The 22,930-nt window shown below is 37.4% G+C and overlaps 1 protein-coding gene across 10 annotated transcripts in view; it reads left to right on the forward strand.

The window, feature by feature from the left end:
- Positions 1-22,930, forward strand: part of Trpm3 (transient receptor potential cation channel, subfamily M, member 3) — a 526,019-nt gene that overhangs the window by 261,892 nt on the left and 241,197 nt on the right. For all 10 annotated transcript variants that reach the window (XM_005388528.1, XM_005388530.1, XM_005388531.1 and 7 more), the window contains exons 5-6: positions 253-377; positions 15,818-15,989. In XM_005388528.1, coding sequence (XP_005388585.1) covers positions 253-377; positions 15,818-15,989 — 297 coding nt within the window. The remainder of the gene's footprint in view (positions 1-252; positions 378-15,817; positions 15,990-22,930) is intronic.

A 22,930-nucleotide genomic window follows, 5' to 3' on the forward strand; every position in this document is an offset into this window, starting at 1 on the left:
GCTTATTATTTTTTCACATAAATTAGAATTTAAAAATCCATGGCTAGATTTTAGATCAATCTGGCAGACATATCTGGCTATATAGCCACAATTTTGTGTTCTGTCCTAAATTGTGTAGTTTGTAAAGAAATATGTCAAAATTGTGCATTCAGTGTGTTTAACTTTGGGAGAAAATTATCACAATTCCCTTTAGGATGAGGGAGAGCTCAGTGGTTTAGAAGACAAGATTAACACCTTTCTCTTTGCTTGCAGGTGTCATTCGCCATGTTGGAGATGCCTTGAAGGACCATGCGTCTAAGTCTCGAGGGAAGATATGCACCATCGGTATCGCCCCCTGGGGGATTGTGGAAAACCAGGAGGACCTGATTGGAAGAGATGTAAGTCCTGGGGGCTGCCACTTTACCATGGGAGTACAGTTCATATTCATATCATACAGAGTACAGTACTTGCTTTGTCCCCACCCAACAAGCTGAAATTTATGTTACAAATTATTTATTAGGTAAATACTTCTTTCCCAAAATCTAGGTAAAGTCCATGTCAATTATTTTCAATCTAGAAAGGTCAAGAGAAAAATTTAACCACTCCCTCTCTTCTTGAATCAAGCAGTGATCTTTCTTTGTCTAGTGAATCTGGAAGGGCTCTTGGTAGGGCTGTATTAATTTACACCATGCAACATTTGACAATATAAACTCACTGACAGGTTTGGAAATGAGGACTCTCACTGTGGGCTCCAGATTATTATTCAGGTGTCCTTCACCCAGCTTGGAAGAGCTGCAGAAAGATTTTCCCATTTGATCTTACATTCTTACTTAGCCCTTCTTTACTAAGTGCTTGGTTAAGGTGTCAGCACAATTTTATTATTTCCCATTTCAAAACACTTCAGCCAAATACATCAAGTTGCCAGCCTATTTCTTGTTCTGACGTTCAAGGCCATACTTTGACCAAGCAGTTGGTAATTTTGCCAGAATTCCAAAGCATTTGGCTCCAGGATCTTATTTCTGTTCCTTCCATGGATTTCTTTATCAAAAAAGAAAATTGGAATGGAGGGGTGTCTCAACCAGTGGCCTTCTTTAGGGATCTTTCTGTCCCACCAAACACCAAACATTTCCTTTACATATGTAGATAGATTACTATGCTAAGTGAATGTTAATTTTAAACTAGAAGTTTATTTCCTAGAGGATCAGAATGTACTTAAAGGACCTCAGCATCAAAAGAATTTAATAGTGCATTTTATTAACATATAATTATTTATAATGTTATGGCTCAGAAGTTATTATGAAATGTTCATAGCTGCAGGATCTCTATATGTTTATTATTCAACTGGAGCAGGGGTGTTTTAGATAAACTGAGTAAATATCATCTGATTGTTTCTTATGCAAGACAGAGTAATGAAACGATAACCTTGGTTGCCGAAGCATTTGTAGAAATTGTTGCCTTTCCACATTAAGTGTTAGTTTGTACTTCCTGTGAATCTCATATGATTGCATATTACATTTGCTTGGCTTCCTGTGATGGAAAAAAGGTGTCCTCATTCTTGTATGGCCTGCCAAGGCCCTGGGTCTAACTTCATCACGGCACACACTGTGTCCAAAGTCACTAATCATAGCAAAAGAAGCTATAGAGAGGCTACTTGACAGTAACCAACTGAAATAAAGCCAACACTGCAAAACAAGCTGATACCCCGAGACACAATTTCAAGAGAAAGCTGCCTACCAAGAAGACCATTGTATGAAAGTGGTAGACATACCTAATCTAATAAGTATGCAAATCTCAATGTTGAACAAAACAATATGATAAAAGCAAGGTAATATGATACTTCCAAGAGAATATGAGTGATCAAAAATATGAAGCATGTTAAATTTTTTCATTACAGTAAAAAAAACATATTGCCATTAATCCCCCTCAAAATACTCCCCCTCACTCCCACCACACCTATCGCATTGGTTTTGCTACTTTCTGAAGCAGTTCTGGGAGTCTTCTTTCAAGTGTCTTTAAAAGACATCTTTAAAAATAGGGTGAATACTGTTGCAAACAACCATTCAATTGAAAGGCCAGCTTGTAAAAACAGGGTGTGTCATCATCCACCTTATTCACTGGAGCTGGTGGTTCTTCTCCAAAGTATACATGACCATGAAAAGTAAATATTTTGAATAGATTTAGAATATTAAGGAAGCCACAACAGCACAGAACTACTTCAGAAAGTGGCAAGAAAAATGGAATAAATGTATTTGAAGCAAAAGGGAATTAATGGCAATGTGTCCTTACTGTGACAAATGTTTATTTCAATATGTATTTTTTAACAACCCTTGTAAATAACTTTAGCAACCAATCTCAAAGAAGTCATTATGGATGAAATACTTGATAAAGAATTTAAAAGTGATTATTTAAAAGTTCAGGGAGATCCAAGAAAATATAAACTATTAAATGAAATTAGGAAGATAATATGGGATATGAATGAGAAATTCAGCAATGAGATAGGTTTTGGAAAAAAAAAACACAGAAATCTTGGAAATGAAGAGTTTAATACATCAAATAAAAAACAGCAGAAGACCTCAATAGACTAGATCCATCAGAAGAAAGAATATCTGAACTTGAACACAGGTCTTTTTAAATATTCCATTCAGGCAAAAAAAAAAAAAAGAATGAAGAAAGCATTCAATATGTTTGGGATACTATAAAATGAACAGTTGATGCAGTTTCAGAATACCTGATGGTGAGGAGAAAATGACTGGCATATAAAGACTATTCAATGAAGTTATAAGAGAAACCTTCCCTAATCTTGAGAAGATGTAGATATCAGTACATAGGAAATTTACGCAACCTGAAGCAGACATGATCAGAAAAGAGCTTCACCAAAGCGTAATTTAGACAAACTGTCAAACAAAAGTGATATCTTTTTAGCTACACTAATCAAAAACAGAAAGAGAAGACCCCAGTAAATAGAATCAGAGATGAAAAACACACTACAACCAACTCCACAAAAATACAAAGGATCACTAGGGATTATTATAGCAAGCCAACTGAAAAACTAGAAGACAGGGACATGTTTCTGGACATATCTTAAATCATGAGGACAGAAAACACCTAAATAGATGAATAAGAGTAAAGAGATTGGATCAGTAATTTAAAAGTTCCCCCAGCAAGGAAAAGCCCAGACACAGCTATCTTCACTGCTGAGTTTCACTGAAATTTTTCCTTGTGGTCCTGAGGACTGAATCAGTACTGAAGAGCGAACCTATAAAATGAAAGGAAATATTTGCCCACTCTTCATCTAGCAGAGGGTTACTATCCAGAATATACATATAAAAAACTCAAAAAATTAACAAAAAGACAAGTAATTAATGAAAAAGTAGATAAGACCTAAACAGATACTTCTCAAACAAGCAAAAACAGATGACTAACAAATATGTGGAAAAAATACTCAATATCATTCGCCATTGGGGAAATCCAACTCTAAACTACAATGAGATACCATGTCATCACAGTTAGAATACCTGTCATCAAAATAAATAGAAAATGCTGACAAGGATATGGAGAAGAAGGAAATGTTACACACTGTTGGTGGGAATGCAAATTAGTCTAGCCATTACACAGAACAGTATAGAGGTTCCTTAAAAAGCTAAAAATAAATCTACCATATAATCCAGGTATCATCACTTCTGGATTTACAACCTAAGAGAATGAAATCAACATGCCGAAGAGATCATCTGCCTGCCCGTATTTATTGTGGCACCACTCACAACAGATAAGCTATGGAATCAGCCCAGGTGCCCACCAACAAATAAATTAATAAGGAAAATCATACACCTAGATATAGATGTATCATCTGTAGTATTTATGTTTGTATATTATTATTATATAGTATTATTCAGCCATGAAGAAAATTGAAATATTGTTACTTATAACAAAATCAATGGAACTGGAAGATATTATGTGGAGTGAAATAAATCAGACACAGTAAGATAAATACAGCATGTGCTCTCTCATATGAGGGAGCTAAAAATAAGTTGTCCTGAAAGTAAAATAGTGATTACTAGAGACTGGGAAGAGGGGAGAGGCAAAAGGGAGGCTGGATTTGATCAGTGCCTGCTATACACATATATATGGAAACCCCATTTATATATATAGTAACTAATACATTACTAAACAATTTTAAAGACATATATTGTCTAAAAATAAAATCAACTTTTTTCTTTTTTAAAAAAGAAGAACTTTCAGGTTATAGAATGCACAGAATAAACAGATGTGACATGACTTTTCAGTAAACATTTGAGCTATATTGATTGCATTTTGACTACTCTGGTACCTTGTTTCCTATGAGTTGGTGAACTAGAACGTTCATATGATTTCTTGGGCTTTTGAGTTAACAGTGTTTGCTTTTCAAATTGCAAATTAGAATAAAAAGACTGCTGGTGTTTAATATTTATGACATAGTTCAAGGTATGTGTTCGCCATTCTAACATGATCATTAAAAATTAATGATTATAAATTATCATACAAAGAAGTATGTGAATAAAATAGTCACCACTGGAAATCCCCCTAAAAGTCATCAAATTAGAAATGTTGTCTGGTAAGCTTTTTAGGTAATAAGAATTTAGTTGGGATAAATATATTGCCTTTTTATCATTTTTCTTCCATTGTATATATTCAAGCTCACATGTAATAAACATCAAAAAAATATTTTGGCATCATAAATCAGGTAGCAGAGAAAAACAAATGTGTTATTAAAAATCTTACTGCTTCAGGATTCTATCAAAATGTAGTCATTTGAAAATTAAAATTGTTGCATTTTTGAGTAAGTTCATCTCTGTATTTTAATAATTTTGAAATGGTACAAAACTGTTAGAAATCTAAGGAATTTATATGAAATTTAAGGATAAAAGATTTAATTTCTTATATCTGATATTTTATTAGGGTTTTTTATTTCTAAACCAATGGAAAATATTACTTTATTTTTGAGGGTCTGGCCCTCAAATGAGCACTTTTAGAAGCTCAACATTCACAGGCTGCTAGATATACTGATAGAAGTAGTAGATACACCAATTGTTACGCATCTTAGTTCTTGAATATCCCTTCAGAATGGTACTATAAAGGCAAAAATTTGTCTCAAACATAAAGAAATTAATTTGCCCTTGGGATTTCTAGATACACTGGAGCATTCACTTCCCTTCCAATCTTACTTTGTAGTAAGACTAAGTTACTTGAGGGAATAATTCTCAGAAATCAACTTAAAGCTTCAAACTTAATGAATACTCAATAAATACTGAAGAAGATGGATTAGGCATGATGAGATGTAGGCCTTCCGGAAAATAAACATATGAAAAAGGTAATGATATATCTACCTGATTCTGAACTTTATGGCAATTGCATCTATAGTCATATTCCCAAACCGTATAATACTATACTGACTGAATGGAGGATTTTTAAACCAAACATCTGAATCCGAAACTATTCCTTATATAGCGATTTGAAGTAGGTCTATGGTGAGGGTTCAGCTGTTGGAGCAAAGCAATGTAGAATGTGAATAGAACATTCTCTAAACACTTAAAGGCGTGCATGATCTACCAAGTGAGGAACAGAACTAGTCTCAGTGCTTTAAATGTAAATACTTTCCATTCTGTTGAACCAAGTACTTCTTCTCCCAGCATATCAAAGCAAAAGCCCTTGGTGGGGAATAATGCCATCAAGTGTATGACAGTTTGAATGTGCCACCCGAAATTCACATTTCAAAACTTAATCCTTAAGGTGATAACAGTGTTGCAAATACTTGGGACCTTGAGAGGTGATTAGCTCCTGAGGGTTCTGCCCTCACCAGTGGATTCATGGCTCTCAAGAGCAACGTCCCTATAAAGGATGAGTTCAGTTCCTTCGTTCATGCTCTCTTGTGCACTGTCACCCTTTCTTTGTCCTCTACCATGAGATGATGTAATAAGATCCTCACTAAATGCGGCCCCTAGATCTGCTCTTGGACTACCCAGGCCTCAAAAGTGTGAGCCATACAAATTTCTATTTGTTATACATTACCCAGGCTGTGGCAATCTGTTACAGTAGCACAAAATGGACTAGGATAGTGGGGTCATAATATTTTGTCCTTCCTCTTAGACCTGAAAACATACCTTGTTTTTTAATTTATTTAGGCTAATCCACCTCTATGATTTCCACATTTTATTCCCACTGTCACTTTTCTCTATCACAACCCATAATCCTACATTTCTACCAAATCTAGCTCAAGGCTTACTTCCCCTAATACATCTTTCCTAACTAATGCCACTCATAATATCATATCCATTGTTGTAATTTTCCCACAATTGTCTCCCCCAAATTTCTTAGCCTGTTGGACTTATATAGCAAAATCATAGACTAGGTGGCTTATGAACAGTAGAAAATTACTTCTCACAGTTCTAGATGCTAGCTAGTGGTTCTGTCTCCTCTCATGATAGAAGGGACTAGAATCTCCCTGGAGCTTCTTTTATAAGAACTTTAATTCTATAATTTAGGATTCTACCCTTATGACACAATTACTTCCCAGAAGTCTTACCTCTAAAACCATCACTTTGAGAGTTGGGATTTCAACATATGAATGGGGGAGGGCATAGGCATTTAGTCTATTGCACCAACTTAATTAAAAATGCCTCAAAAATATTTATTTGTTTCTTGTTAGTCCCTCACAGTACTTTGAATAAACATAATCCATTGATATGTCACTTAAACACTACAAGTTTTCATTTATCTCTGAATATAAAAACACTTGTTCTATCATAATACAATTTCTATGAAAAATAATCATAATGATAGTAACTATCATTTACTGAGCTCCTGTGTATGCTGTATACTGGTATATAGTGCCCTTATAAGGTTTTATTATATTCTTTCTTTGAGTAGACTAAATATGGACTAGAACCATCCATCTCCAGAAACCATCCTTGTAACTATGTCAAAGATAAAATATTTTAAAATATTATGTTTTATTGTTAGGTGAGATATCAGCAAGTACCTTATGCCTATAAATTAAATTTTCAAATATGCTCAGTGAGTGACATGAGCAATTTTCTTTGTCCCTAGAGAAATTTGGCCTGGATAGATGATTATGGAAAGCTAAGAGAATTATAATTTTCACATAATACATTTTACATTTAGATTTCTTACTTTGAAAAACAACTTGACCAGAATTATATCAAATAATTTCACAGTTTCTAAAGCCTTTATCATTTGTCTGTCCCAAAACAAGATTAACCAGACACATACCAAATTAAAAATCCAAAAGAAAAAGAACTTCTCATTTTCACTTGTGGATAGACACTATGTTTGGCTAAGATTTCCAGTGCATCATTTTATGTGATTATTAAATTACTTTTCCACTCAATGTTCTATTTTCCCTTAACTATATATTTATTTCCTTAAGCTTTGTAATCTTTAAGAGTTCTTATGTTTAATTAAAATTGGTCTTTTGATGTCATCTTTATATCTCAAGCCAAGAAACATCAGGGTCAATATTAATTATTAATTTGGATATAGTTATCAATTTATTATATCTGGAACTTAGTTTTTAAGGCAAGCCAAATATGACTTCATATTATAAGCTCAAACAAAATGTCCCAACGGAGCCTCAGTGTAGATATATGAGACTTCTATGATTAGGTTAGATAAGATGTCTCTCCAGAGGAAAGGTTACAGCTAAGCCCACCTAAACCTGAGCTATATAAGACAGCATCAGTGTTTGCAGAACCTGATCCTGGTTCTGGGCTTACAAGGCAGTGGTCATCTTCACACACCAGTGAAAGGTGGATTGGATTTGAGCACATTGATTTAGGAGTTCCTCAGAGGTATCTGCTGAAAATGTCTTACAAGATAATGAGCACATGAGGTGGAAGCTTAAGAGAAGAATCTGGTTACACACCTTTGAAAGCATTTCATATCGATGGAAGTTAAAGCCATGTCACTGGATGGCATCGCTGTATGAAAGTGTATAAAGGCAGGAAAATAAGGACCTATGCCTAAATCCTGATGATGTCCAAAATGTAATGGCTGAGCAGTGGTAAAGCATCCTATAAAAGAGACGGAAGAGACGTTGGAGATTTAGGAACTAAATGAGTTATGGAAGCCAAGGGAATATTGTGCTTCAAAATGATGGCGTGAAGGCGACAGCCAAGTGCTGCTGAGAGGGTGCAGAAGGGAGAGACTTGGGAGTGTCCATCCACTCTGAGACGGGTGTCACTGGGATTAGCGGTCAGGCCTGGTTTACTGATGAAGGAGGAAGAACTTCAGTGTGTGGAGGAGAAGTAAAGAAGCATAGATGGCAGGGATATTTCAGAGTTTCATGGGGTAGGGGTAGCCAAAGGGAGGCAAAATTTGAGGGATTTTTTTTTTTCTTCAGGAAAAGTTGGATGTGAGTGTATATACTGATGATACAATAGGGCACAGGGATAGAGCAGAGCTAATTAATGAGATAAATTCTAAAGTGGCCACGAGGTAATAGAGTACCGCTGAGGCAGAAAAAAAATAACCTCTTGTAACTGAAGGAGAAAAGGAAGAATACACATTCAAAAGGCTGGCGTCAGAATGCTAAAGAAGTTTTAGTCTGGAGATTTATCACTGAAATAAAAGCAATAAGGTCAACAGTTTTGTAGTGCTTACTACAGGTCAGTGCCTTCCTGGTCACTTTTACATAAACTGACTTAATTCTCATAATGGCATTCAGAAGTTATTTTTCCTATCTTTGTCATCTGATGGTAAAACTAAACACAAAGAGACTAGGAAACTTGCACAAAGCTCCATGACTAGTAATAGGGTGGCGTTATTTAAACCTAAGCCACTAACACTAATCCTCACCTACTGAAATACTGATGATCTATCACAATAGCTGTCAATGATTTGAGCTTATATTTGCATTATTCTTTGAGCTTGTATCTTAGTTAATCCTTATGATAGGGATACTCCTTGACTTATGATGGGGTTATGTCCCATAAACCCATTGTAAGTAAAACATCTTTTAAATTGAAAATGCATTTACTATATCTAATCCATTCAATATCATAGTTTAGGATAGCCTACCTTACATGTGCTCAAAACATTTACACTAGCCTGGAGTTCAACAAAAACATCTAACATACAGCCTACCTTGTAATAAAGTGCTTAAGAGCTATTGTAGTCTATTGAGTACAGTACAACAATATGATGTTGGTTATTTACCTTTCTAATCAAATAGGTGGCTGGAAGCTGGCTCATTGCCACTCCCCAACTTCACAAGAAGAATAACATATTGTGTGTCACTAAAGCAGAAAAATATCAAACTTTGAATTAAAATGTCTGCTGAATAAGTAGTACTGCCTTTGGCACCATCATAATGTCAAAAATCCTAAATTGAACCACTCTAAGCAGGGGATCATCTATATCTCATTGAAGTGGTTAAACTTTTAACCTCCACTTACTTATGGTGATATTAAGAATCAGGGGACAAATGCTTAGGGCCACCCAGCTGGCAAGAGTGCAGGTGCAGGAGTCAGATCATATGCCAAATAGAGAAGGCTGGAGTTCAGATGAGAAGGCAGAGGAGCCTGGAGGATTTAGCTATAACCCCAGTGGAACAGAAACCAGAACCCATCAGAGCTCAGAGAATGAAAGCCAGGCAGCAGAGAAGACTTGGGCAGTGGGGACTAGATAGAACTCAAGAGACAATATGCATCTGTTCAGAATAAAGGGAGATGACACATTTTGAAGCCTCCAAGATAATACACAATTAGATTACTTATATACCAACATGTTAAAAGCTACCTCCAAAACTTAATGGCATAAACAACACACACGGGCTGTCTGACAGTGTGGTGAGCAAAGGATTTGTGAATGGTTTACCTGGATGGTTCCTGTTGTGGTTCTCTCTTAGTGTCACCCTCAAAATGGCAGTTGGTCTGTGTAGCACCCTCTTCAAAGATTACTCACAGGCAATGGTCAGAGTTCCTGGGCACAAGGACCTGCTCCTGTGGCTGCTTTATTGTGTTCACAGCTTGGCACAAGGCTTCCTCCAGAGTAAGTGATCTGAAAGAAAGCTAAGAGGAGCCCTTAGGGAGTCACACACCGTCACTGTTTTATTCTGTCCCTTAGGGGTGAAGCACTGAATCCAACCTTCACCAAGGGAAGAGTTCCAAAGAATTTCAAAACACAGTTTAAATTCACCTCTACTTGATACCTAGTGATTGCTAAAGAAAGTGACCCCTTTTAGAACTTGCGAGCCTATACTCACTGCCAACAGCTGAATGGCACAGGTCTCCCCTTAGGATAGGCCAAAGGGAAGTGAGCCTATTCAAGCAGAAAGCATGAAATGAGGGCTACGGAACTCTCGGTAGGACATACATTGAGGGACACATATTCAAAGTGCTGCCAGAAGAGGAAATTGGTGCTCCTGTGGATTTTAGTGGGAGTCACACAGCTAATATCCGGGTGCTCTTTAAAAATGGGTCCATGGGTTTGCTAGTTACTTGTGCGGCCTGCTGAGCCGAGAGCAGCATCTGGATTTCAGTATGACCTGCTTTCTACCTAAACATATAGCTGTACTGCCTGAACAGGAAATAAGCAGCCCATGTCCCACTGGCTGAGGCCTCTCTCTATTAGCAGGACATACAGATCCTTTCTTTTTCCCATTTCATTCTTAGTCCCCACGTCCCTTTATCGCTGACACCAGAGGTTCCTTCCTGCTCCTCAGTCATATCTCTTTTTCCCTAGTAGAAAGGGATGCCCAACTTTAAGAGAATCTCGACGCTACTTTTGTTTCTTTCTCACCAAAGCACAGCCCCATTTTGCTGCCTGCTGGTGCCTTTCCTGATCTCTGTTTATGCCATTCTAGATGACTCAACTGGAAATAATTTTATCCATTGTCAGAAGGATTCCAAAGCCCAGCTGAGCCACTAGGAAAAAAAGTGTCCAGCAGAAAAACCATAATATTCTCTATAAATTTTAAATCCAATTGTGTCCTCCGTCTTCCCTTCAAAGATACCTCACTTCTCTGAATCCCTATAGTTCCATCAATAAAATAAACACACAATTATTACTCCATAGGAGTAAACGTCCTCACAGTGCCTGGCATGCAAGATGCGTTCAGTGAGTGCTCATTCTCTTGTGTGCTAAATTAAAACCACGATGTTAGCAGTAGGGAAAGATGACTGTCCATGTCATACATCCCCTACCTTGGGGCTTGCCTAAAGCACACTGATTTATAACTCACTATGCACTGGGGCTGAGATTGCACAAGGCCTGTGACTGGTGGCACAAAAACTTGTTTTAACCCAACTCATTTCTGTGTGGAATCCCAAGTGATCAAACTGCTGCTGTAAAGTATGGTAAAGTGGAAGAGACCTCAGGACATAAGAGTAGGACTTCGTCTCTGGTACCAACACACATGGAACGTCTTTGTTCTGCATTAATTTGAAGAGATCAAATGTACTGTTTGGCATAGGCTGTCCACACTCAAGTTTAGAGACAGGAAACCTGCATAAATTAGTCAAGTCTTCTACTTTACAGTTAAGAAACCTGTGGTTCAAAAGTTTCTCTTGGTAAATATATTTTGAATATTATTTTGGATATTACCTAGACATGTGATAATGTCTCCTTGAGCCAGTACAGTTCTTACTACGTATAGCATTTCATTATTGCAATAAATGAATGAATTCAAAGACTTTCCCAAGGTCACAAGTTAAAGCATAAAAAAACTAGAACTAGAGCTTCATATGCTGACTTTCCGCTCCATATTTGCAGATGTGACCAGAACATGCCTGAAAATAGGCAGGAAATTACCAGTAGGTGTCTTAGGTGAGCTTCTGCATGACTGATCTGAGCCTATCCAGGCAATGCAAGTGCCGCACCCTCACACTACAGCGGCTGTCTATGGAATTTAGTCTGTCTACAGAGTTTCTCAATCAGTTTTGTCCTGGAAATGACCATTTCCCTACTCATGTTTTAAATAAAAGGGCTTTTACCTCCAATCACCCCTCATACAGCCCCCACTGCACTTTACAAGGCATCTTTGTTTCACATTCAAGGCGTATAGAGGCCTTGGAGCTAGAACTGTACCAGTCAGCCATATAGTACTAAATAGTACACAATGCATTAGTGAGTAAAGAAGTTTCTCATTCACTCTTAAGAGACAAGAAAGTAAAGAAAAATGCCATCACTTAGAGATAGTCTGCTCTCTGATGCCCAGAACATAGTAAAGGTCTAAAATCCATTTCTAAGGAGATTTCCCTTCTAGGTATAGACACTACTATACTTACCAGTCATGAACATTCACCTTATTTGAAGACCTTTCAGACAGCCTTCAACCTTTCTCAACCAAGATTCCTTATCTAAACTATGACACAGAAAATCACTTGTGCAGCTGTGTTCTCAGTTCTTCTAATGCTAGTAAATACCCTGGACCTCTTACAGTCTATTAATGCAAAGAAAGTGATCCTTTATAAGCACTGAATGCATGGGGCAGTAGGAATTACTTTTTTTCTCAAAATCCTAAGAAATGTGTTCTAGCATATATCATGCCTATAAGTCATGTACACGTCACTGTCATTCTCACCAACACATGCTTCTGAAAGGTTGGTCTGTTTTTTAGGAGCTCTTAACAATGAAAGTAGCAGCATTACATCCAAAATTTTGTCATGAAGAAAAGTTAATTTATATTCATGCTATTAAAAAGATATTATTCTATTTGGAAAACACAATAGAAAGAACATCAAATCTTTTGTACATATGCAAACTGTAACTCAAAAGTAGACTGGGGCCATGTCTGTAATTAAGAACATTAAGTGGATTGTGTAGACAAGCTAGACCAAAATGCATTTATCTGAAGTACTTACGAAGTTATTTCCAACTTTTCAGTTAATCAACAAATAGTTCCGACCATCAGTCTCTCAGATGCTTGGGAGGAGATGACTAAGAAAAACCACTTTGCATATTCTGCCAACAGATGGTTCATTCTTATGCTTTGTTTACATTGATTTAAATCTCTTGTGTAAAACAGAAGTCACAGATTTGCCTCAGTTTGTTTTGATCACTAGTTTATAATTGGAAACTCAGCTTACGGTTGGTAAGATAGAGCACAGTGGAAGGAGGAATTATTATCGATAGCGTGGCTGCTAGAAGCCAGGTGTGGTAACAGGTACTTTGCACGTATGATCTCAGCTCATCTCCCTGAGGCAAGTGGTTTGATCATTTCTTTCTTACAGATTAAAAAGTCAGACTCACATTTGTAGGAAAATGAATGCACCTTGAGACCATAATGTCAAATGAAATAAGTCAGACCACAAGCTTAAATAGCACATGGTTTCTCTTATATGATATTGCATGTGATTACTGGAGACAATCAAAAGTGTTATGTGTTCTTTATTATCAATAAGAGCCAACTAAAATGAAGGTATGAATTAACCTCATATTAATACTGCATTTAAAACATGGGCATATATTTATGGGACTGAGGCTATTTCAAAAGTTCAGAATTATATGTCTATAAAAATTTTACATCAAATCAATTCCCAAACAATTCAGAGAAATTTTCTCTCAGATTTGAACAAAAGTATTAAATAGCAAAATTAAAAATAGATAATAGGAAACCAGGAGATAGAACTTTTGCAAAATGGAAATGGACCAAGGGAAGAGACAGGAAAGAAGGACATTTAAAAAAAGAATTAAGGTATGTTACGTATATGTACCATCTCCCCATGATGAATGCAATTATCATGTACTACAAACATGTACTAATAGAAAATATCAAACTCAGATTCACACAGCTATTAGCAGAACTAGGATTCAAACAGATTTCCATGATTCATGTGTTCAAGGTCTTTGTAAGACCCAACACATCTTCCTCCAATGAGGACTAAAAAATATATTAGGACATTTTACTTATTTTTCAGATTTATATTCCCTATTATTCAGCAGACAAAATCTCTGCCAAAATATGGCCATTTTTAACTGACCTTCAGTACAATGAAGAAATTAGAATTCAGGAACAACTCTGTAAGTTTGACTCTGTTACCATGATTGATTCAAATATACCACATTCTCAGAGAGCTGTTGAACTGTGTTTCACAAGAAGTCACAAGCCCGAAGACTAAAGCACCAGCACCTTTAGAACCCAGTAATGGAGAGAAGAGAACTACAGAACATCTGCTGATGACTTAATTACCTTCGTTTCACATTGTAGTAAATGCAACAGCTTGGCTTAGAATCACTGTAATTCCTTTATTCACTTGAAAACTTTACTTTCGTAATAGTCTTACAGTAGATTTCCAGGAATTAAAGTGTGTGTGTGTGTGTGTGTGTGTATTTGAGCACAAATATCTAGGGTTCACTGCTTTAGTTTTTCCCCTCCTTCACATAGAATCTTTAGGAGCCGCTGCTATAAAAGAGGGAACAGTACCAAAACATGCTCTTTTGTCCAAAATTACAATGCTGAGGCACTTTAGGGACACACAAAAATCTTTCTTCTATGCATCTTTCCACACACAATTCATATTTATGAACTTGCAGTCTGCTATAGAATTAATGTTTTATAATCAAAAATGAGCAGCAACAAAATGGGAATTTCAGCTAAGCAATTTCTTCTTCCAGGGACAAAGAGCTGATGATGGAGTTGGAGATATAGTACACTGCCTCTATTTTGTAGCTGCCCTTACTAAATCACTTTATAATTCCTTTAATAAACTACTCAATCTTACTGCAGCTTTTCATGGTGAGTTATCACATTGAGAAAAAAGAAAGCATTTAAACTCTACAATTAATGTACACCTTGCACAAAGGCATAGAAATAAAAATGCAGTAGCAGTTATTTCTGCCCTGTCAATTTCAGTGATTCAGAACGGTGATAGCTATACTAAGACCATGTAAGGAGAAGCATGTTGAATGTTCTCCTCTCACTGCCTTGAGTGAAATTCCTTCCCAAATATTTAGAAGTATATTTCTAACATATCATCTTATATTTCCATTGGGTATAAACAGTGTGGGAAAAAGAAAGAACCATAGATTTTTGGAATCAGCCAAACCTGGGTGTGAATTCTGGTTGGGTGTATAAAAAAACCTCGAATAACTTACTTTACCTTTCTGTTCTCCCAATTTTTTCATTCTATGAAATGAACACAGCATGTAACTTGCAGGATTCTTCCAAGGAATGAGATGATGTATATAAAACAACTAGCTCACAAAAATATTGGTTTCCTTTTTATACCAAAAATCTGGAAGAACACTGAACTTGTTCCAGTTTAGATTGCATAATTTGGGGCCTGATTAATAATTGTCTCATGAGACAGTTATTTTACATTCAACTTATTACACTCTTAAATAAGGTGTCTAGTAAGAACACTGCTGGTGCTAAATAACAAGCCTTCAGATGGCTGAGTAGGATTGACAGCAAAGGCTACATTCTTCCTTCCTCCATTCGCCAGAATCAGAATTGTTCTGCTGGGCCTATTCAAGTATGGACATGATAGAAGAGGAAGAGAAACAAAATAACTGAATTTAAAAATTATTTTTGGTCATCATCAAATAAACAATCAACTTCAAAATGAAACAATCATCGGCATGCCCTGTCTTTAGTGTAAACACACAAACTCTCTTTTCTGTGTAAGTATGGTAAACATTTCTTTAAGCATAGACTTGCTTTGAGTGGAATTTTTATCCTCAGTCTTGCTTCTACCCGAAGCAATTCTAGAAAGAGGATGCAGACTGCACTTTCACTGCACCAGAGAAAGAAATTCTTTCTTTCTCTTCCTGTTTCCAGTTCTCATTCTTCTAATTTGTTTCCTTTTCTCTGATACCTGCCTCTTCCTTCTATGCCCTGCAGGTAGTCCGGCCGTACCAGACCATGTCCAACCCCATGAGCAAGCTCACTGTTCTCAATAGCATGCATTCCCACTTCATCCTGGCCGACAATGGGACCACCGGAAAATATGGAGCCGAGGTGAAACTTCGGAGACAACTGGAGAAGCACATTTCCCTCCAGAAGATAAACACAAGTAAGTAGGCCATTCTTCCCACTCTGGGGCCTCAGAAAGAGTATGCTGAGAGTGATTCGCTTCAAGGTTGTTGTGCACCGATATTACAAAAAGTTGAAGTTGTAAACAGGCGCCATCATTTCTCCTGGGCCAGTAATTAGAGTGAGGGAAAGTTTTCCAGGGGAGGATGACTGGAGGTATATAAAGCAGTTACACAATTAGTGGGCTCAAGCTCATTTCTCATGCATGAAAAATCAAACACCATATGGGGTTGGTGGATGTAGGTAAGCTTTCTCTCTAAAAGTTTCCTACATTCTTTTCACAGTACTCCAAGGAGGAAAGACACCCCAGAGAAATTTTTTCTATTTATTAAGCTATTTTTGATGCCTAAAAAAAAAAGGAAAAAGTGGGTTTTGATCTTAGCAGAGACCTGGCTGTGCAAAGGCATTTCAAGGGAACTGAATATTCTCTGAGCTGAAGCATCCTGTGAAAGCATCTTGGGGAAGCTAATTCTGTCTCTTCATGTAATCATTCACTGCTATTTCTAGATTACATATGTATACATATTTTGTGATATATACATATTATATAAACGTATCTGATGGTTGTGTTATCCTCATCAGTAACTTTGGGCTCTGTGCTGGAGTTACTGGGTGAACATGTGAGCTGTGAAAAGGCAGAAATGACAGTGTTCCCCGGACCACTACAAGGCTTGCATTTAAATGTAATCACAATATGAAAACAATCTGTTTTTCCTTACAAAATAAAATTGAAAGTTTTTTTTTACAAAGTCACATGAAGCTTCATGACAAGCTCATACTTGGTAGTAATTATATGTCCCATCAAGGAAACTTGGACCTAACTGATTTAAACTCCCAAACCTACAATTCCAAATAACAAAAGCTTCTCTTCACCTAGATGAGTTTTTAGAATCCCAAGGCAATATGGTTCCACTGGTCCAAATTACTGTTTCCCTTTCTGATGTCTTTCTTGCATCTGTCCCAATGGCTCTTCCTTGTATAGCCACCTTTCTCCGAGGACAGAGATGACAGACCCATCGGACCACAGCTTTTCCTTCCTATACTCCCTTCCCTGGTTTTACGTTTTAAGAACTACTGCTGCTTAAGTAGCCAAGTTTCATACTTTCATCTTTTTCACAAAGATGTGTGGAATAATGAATTTGGGCCTGGGTCTAAAGTGAAAATCGTGTTGGAAAATTCCCTTCCTGAACTATCTTTGGAAAGAAGAAACATGGTAATAGTGCAGGTTAGACATTTTCTAGGGAAAAAAGGGGTATAGAAAAAAACTAGAAAACTGATCCAGAGGCCAGCAGACATCAAATGTAATGAAGTAATGTTGTCAGTGGGTGGTAGGTTTTGATATAAGTACTAAACTGAATTCATTACAATATTTGATACAATGGTCAAATGTTCTATAACTATTGTCACCTACGTAGGTTTTTGTGGGCTATTACGTTTCTTCTTTTTAGACCCTCAGATTAGAATGGCAGCTTAAATATGGGCAGAATGGAAGCTGAAAGACACAGGAGCAGGGAAGCAAGGGTCACACTCAGGATCAAAAGTTTAGGACTCCTAATAAGAAAATCTGTCCAGATAGGTGCTGCTGGCAGCTAGACCAGCTGGGCAGAAGTAGATGGAGGATAGCTGGGTATGTGGCTCAATAAATTAGGTACCCAGCAAAAGGGACTTGAGCTGGAATAAAAGCCTAACTAGGACTCTATTAATCAAGCCTGGCATCAGTGAGGAGGAGAGCCCAGCAGAGAGGAGTGTGAAGAACAGGCCCCAGTAGATGACAGGACTCTGGCGCGCCGCAGGACACACCACCAGATGCTAGACTGTGAGCAGATAGATCATCAGAGACGCATCAGATTGGTGGAGATGCAAAGCACTCACTAAACTGTCAAGGCAGAGAGCAGCATATGGGTACATTCATTAGGAGAGATGCAATCAGGCATCTAGGGTATAAAGCAAAGGAGAGGCATGAACCCAAGTACCAGGGGATTTCTTTCTTGGCTATTCTTGAGGTGTCATAGAAAGCACAGGCAGTAAATATAATGAAGAGGTCAGAATTTTTACAGAACTCAATAGAGATCCTTGAAAGTACAGGAAACTTAAAAGGAGGAGGGTAAGAATTTGCCCATGAGCTGTAGCTCTGTCCCTAAACTTACAAGTGGTAGGGTGGCAGACCTGCCCCAGTTTGCCTGGGACTGTCTGGAGTTTAGCATTGAAAGCCCCTTGTCCCTTGTTCCTCTTAGGCTAGGGAAAACTGGGATTATGGGTCACCTATAAGGGAGTGACTCATACGTTTTTTGTTGTACTCTGAACTCGGTCTCCAAGACAGCGAGGGGGTGGCAAGGTAAGGGGTCACTGAGGTTCACTGACATACAGACCCCCATTCACTAAACTATAATGAAAAGAAGCCACGGAGAATGTAGACGCCTCCAAGAGAGAACTGGCTAAAAGTGGATCTGGTCATAACTTGAGACAGCATAAAATGCAGAGCAGCAATTCTGGTTTCTAATGTGGACACTTTTTGGCCTTATACCATAACTGGCATCAATGTGGTCCTTCCCTTCAGAAATTACATTTTATAAAGTCAGTCTAAAAATTCCATTTATATTTTCACTTTCTGCTTCAAGTATAAGTATGGAATTCAACTTCCTGCAGATTAGACACTGTACCACAATAACACTGTCCGTTACCCCAACACACGCAGCCTGGAAGCGGCTGCAAACACGTGGCACCTTCCTAATTCCAGTGCTGTATTTCCCCGTCAGAGAAGGTAACCTGGAGTCACCTATTCACAAGTCTATTTTTTACATAAATGACATAATCTTTTGGAGACTATTTCCTCTAACAATAAAGTGAATCCTTCTCAGGATCCTCGTATGCTGTTTCTCGTCAGCACACCCCTTCACGCCCATTATGAATAACATGACAAGTGCCAAGGGTTTCACATCTCTCTCAGCACTCTAGCACGTACTGTCTCCCTCCCCTCTCCCAGCCATTCCTACAGGCAGTGTCAACAGACAGTGTCTCAGATTAAAGAAAATCCTTTTAGACATGAGAAGTTATGTGCTCTATAATGCTCTTTTAGCTGCCATATTTCAAACTTTAAATGTAATATGCAGAGAAAAATGCCCATTATTCCTTTAGTAAGTAAAGATCTATTGAACTCTTGTTACACCCCCTGGAGAAGCAGTACTGAACAATTCACTGACCTTAGGAAGGAAGAATAGTGTAATAAGTAAAGAAACAAATATATGATATCTGATAGTCCAAAGTGATGTTAAGAAAACTGAAGCAGAAGAAGGTATGCATCTCTGTGTGTGTGAGCCTGTGTCATGAGGATCCTTTCAACTAGGTGGTCAGAGATGCTCTAGGAGGAGGTGACATTGAAGCAGAGGTCGAATGCAATGAGGGAGGGCTGTGGAAATAGTATTCTGGAAAGAACAAAAGCAAGGACAAGCATTTTAGGGTGCTCAGTGAAGAGCAAGAACAGCTTAGTAAACAGTTGAATTTTATTCTTATGAGTTTGTATCTGACAATTCATAGGATCTCCTTTAGCTTTAAAGTACTATATCACTGCAATTGTATGATACTGAGGTCAAGGCAAAATAAAAAGCAAGGCGATGACTTTGTGAAACCATTGCAGTAATGCATGGGAGAGATGACAGTGGTTTGAATAAGGATGGTAGCAGGAGAGGTGGTAAACTGTGGCTGGATTCATCATGGAGGTAGAGTAGACTTGGGCCACTCTAGGAAGTAGCATCTCAGCATCCTGATGATCTTTAGGAATCCCAAGAATATACATATTTTATAGACATTTTATTATTAAACATTTCAAACATATGGAAAAATTATAACATCCAGAGTAGGACTAACCATCAATAATACATACTAGAGGTATTAGATATATTGCAGATAGCCACCCATAGTCACACCCTGTAGTCATCCCCTAGCCTCTACCTTGATCAACCCATGGCCAAACTTGTCCCTTCTATATGTACCTCCAGCTGGGTCCTGGATAATTGTGAAGGAAATCCAGATAGTGTATCATTTCATCCACAAATATCTCTGTACCAAAGCATTTTTTGAAATGTGTGTTAGCCACACACAAACTAGATTTTAGAAGTATTTCCTTAACTCAAGAGCAACATAATGGCAAATACTGACCCAACAATTCTTTAAGAAAACTTTTTTAAAATTAGGATACACACTATTTTGAGGGTACCAAATACAAGGAGAAGGAGTTATTTCTGGCTTTGTATTGCACAGTAGGAGAACTATTGGTTAAAACAATCAATAGTATATTTTACAGTGACTGGAAGAGTCTGAAATTCCAAACACAGAAATTATTAGCATTGTAAGACATGGAAATGTTTATTACCTTAATTTGATCATTATATATTATATATATAATCTAGTTACCATAATGTACCTCACAAAGCTGCACATATATTGTCTCAAAATTATACTATTCCATACTTTATCTTATAATTTTGACAATCATCCTTTTTAGTCCCAATTCTACTATCAGCTGAAAAAAAATTATTTAAAGCAAATATTGACATTGTAGTTGCTAAAAATGAGAGTTAGATAAATCTCCAGGAGCTGGGGCTTGCATTGAAGAGTCTGAAGGGAGAGTAAAACATTGAAGAGGAAGAGTTCATCTATGCAGAGTGCTTTACACCGAGAATGGCATGTAGACCTGGATGTTCCAAACTGTATTTCTCTTAGAATTTTGTTTTGGGTTTTATGAATAAGGGATGATAATTCCTTGGAGTGTTGTGAAGAGTCAGCATATGAAAGGAAGTTTCTGTGTGACCATTTAAAACTTTGATTCCCTTCCTGCCTTCTTGTGCAGTGGTCCCACATGGGAATCCATGGACCATGTGCAAGAGCCTTACTGCCACAGGTTCTAACCTGAGATTCAGGTCCTTTCACCAGAAGCCCAGCAGAGTCCAGGGTGTTTATTAGAATAAACAGGGTACCACATTGGAAATGGCTGTGCCTGTGAAGAAGCCATCTACCTCTGTAGTTACAGAGAGAGTCTGAAGGGAAAATGAAGGTTTAAAATTATATCCTGCCACATATCATCAAATCTCTATTAACATTCCTTATTGAAGAATAATTGATGTAATTTCTCTGCTACGGCAGCAACAACAAGAAAACTTTTACTTTGTCTACGTTACTGAAATTTCTAAACTGTAGTTGTCACTCAGGCCTAAGTAAACAGAGTTTACTCAAGAAAACGCAAGCCTCCTTCAGAGATTCATACTATTTCAGTGTCTAAGAATAATTACAAACGTAAATTGGGGTGTTGAGTGCTTAGAATTCAGGGTGAGTGTGAGTTAGCCAAGAATAGATGTTAAAAAACTTAGATCTGGACCACTATCAGATTTTCTTCTGGTATTTGACCATTTTATTCCCCTCCCCTCAAAAACTGAAAGAAGACAGAAATGAAGTTCTCTTCAGGCTCCATTTGATTAAGGTGTTGGTTGTTTGCATTTACATGTTATTTTAGGATTGGCCAGATGGAAATTTTATTTGGCTTTCACATCTAATTATATTGTGAACATCAAGGCTGGGTGTGGGAAATTCTATTATGAGGCTAGAATTTTCTATCAAACTATATCCAGTTTGAGTGATTATTTCTCTGTGGCAGGCCTTATATAAAAAACACTTATTTTGTGGTATAAATTAATGTATCTAGGTAGCTTTGGATTTCCATAATCAATGCTTTTCCTCCTTTCAAGGTTTGCTCGGAAGATAATTTGATGTTGTTCTTTCTTTGGCTCAGAGTAACATTTGACATTTCAGTAAGACTTCACCTTTTGAAGCCACCCAGGGTCCTTTTTTTCTAAAGCAGAAGGTTAGAATAGACTTGGTATTTATTTCAAAGTAAACAAGGAGAAGAAAGGATTTCAGAAGTGATGAAATATAATCAAATTCAGTATTTCAGGATACTGATATTTAGAAATCTCTGCAAAACAAAAAATATATGTTTTCTTACAAAGTTCCCAAGTCAGTGATGGCAAACCTTCTAGAGCTTTCGATGATACAAAAAGCCTGCTATGGCAGCATGCCATATTTTCACCACCCCTGTCCTAAGCCAATACACCTTATCCACGTATGACTGTGTGCTTACTCACACAAACTAATAATGATAATAATAACATTGGTCAGCAGGACCAAATGCCATCCCTATTAAGTTATGTTTTCTTGTGGGAAGTAAGTATTTCCCTTTCCACTGAAAGGTATGATATGTGAATACCATGAACATAATGGTTCATGAGCTGAGGCAGGGCTGGTAACATCCAAAGTATCAGGGAGGGAAAATGAATGTTAGCATTCTACCACATGCAGGACAGTTTCATGTGAAGAAACTGCCTGGCTCAAATACCATTAGCTTCGCTAGGAAACACTATTTGCAGGATGTCCACATTCAAAGATGTGTAGAAGCAGCATGACTAGGAAGTAGTGATGAGATTCAACTAACTTAACAATCTCTAAGACACTGATATCGTGAACCCAGACTCACACGAATGTCAGCTCCAGAGCTGCCTTCAAATCTTAACATCACCTGCTGTTGGGAAGTTCTTTCTAACATCACCTTCATTTGTGATGAATCTTAATCTTGCTTTTTCCTGGATGAGGACCATAGTCATTATCTATATTACAGCTTTCAACATATTTGAAAACTGTAAATGAACTCAAATTGACCTTTCTGCCATAATAACTACAATTGAGCTGTTTTTCATTTGAGGAGACACATTGACCAGCTAAACAGGTAGAACTCACGAAGTGAATCAGATCAGAATTTCCAGTTTGGTAGCACCAAATCTTAGCACCACTGTATTATATGTTTCAGGCTAAGTGATTCCAGAAATGTGCTCTAGATGGGGAGTTTCCTGTCAGAGTCCTTCCTGCTCACAAAAA

The sequence above is a fragment of the Chinchilla lanigera genome, unplaced genomic scaffold, assembly GCF_000276665.1.
Source record: "Chinchilla lanigera isolate Chin_1 unplaced genomic scaffold, ChiLan1.0 scaffold00033, whole genome shotgun sequence".
In the NCBI taxonomy this organism is placed as follows: Eukaryota; Metazoa; Chordata; class Mammalia; order Rodentia; family Chinchillidae; genus Chinchilla; species Chinchilla lanigera.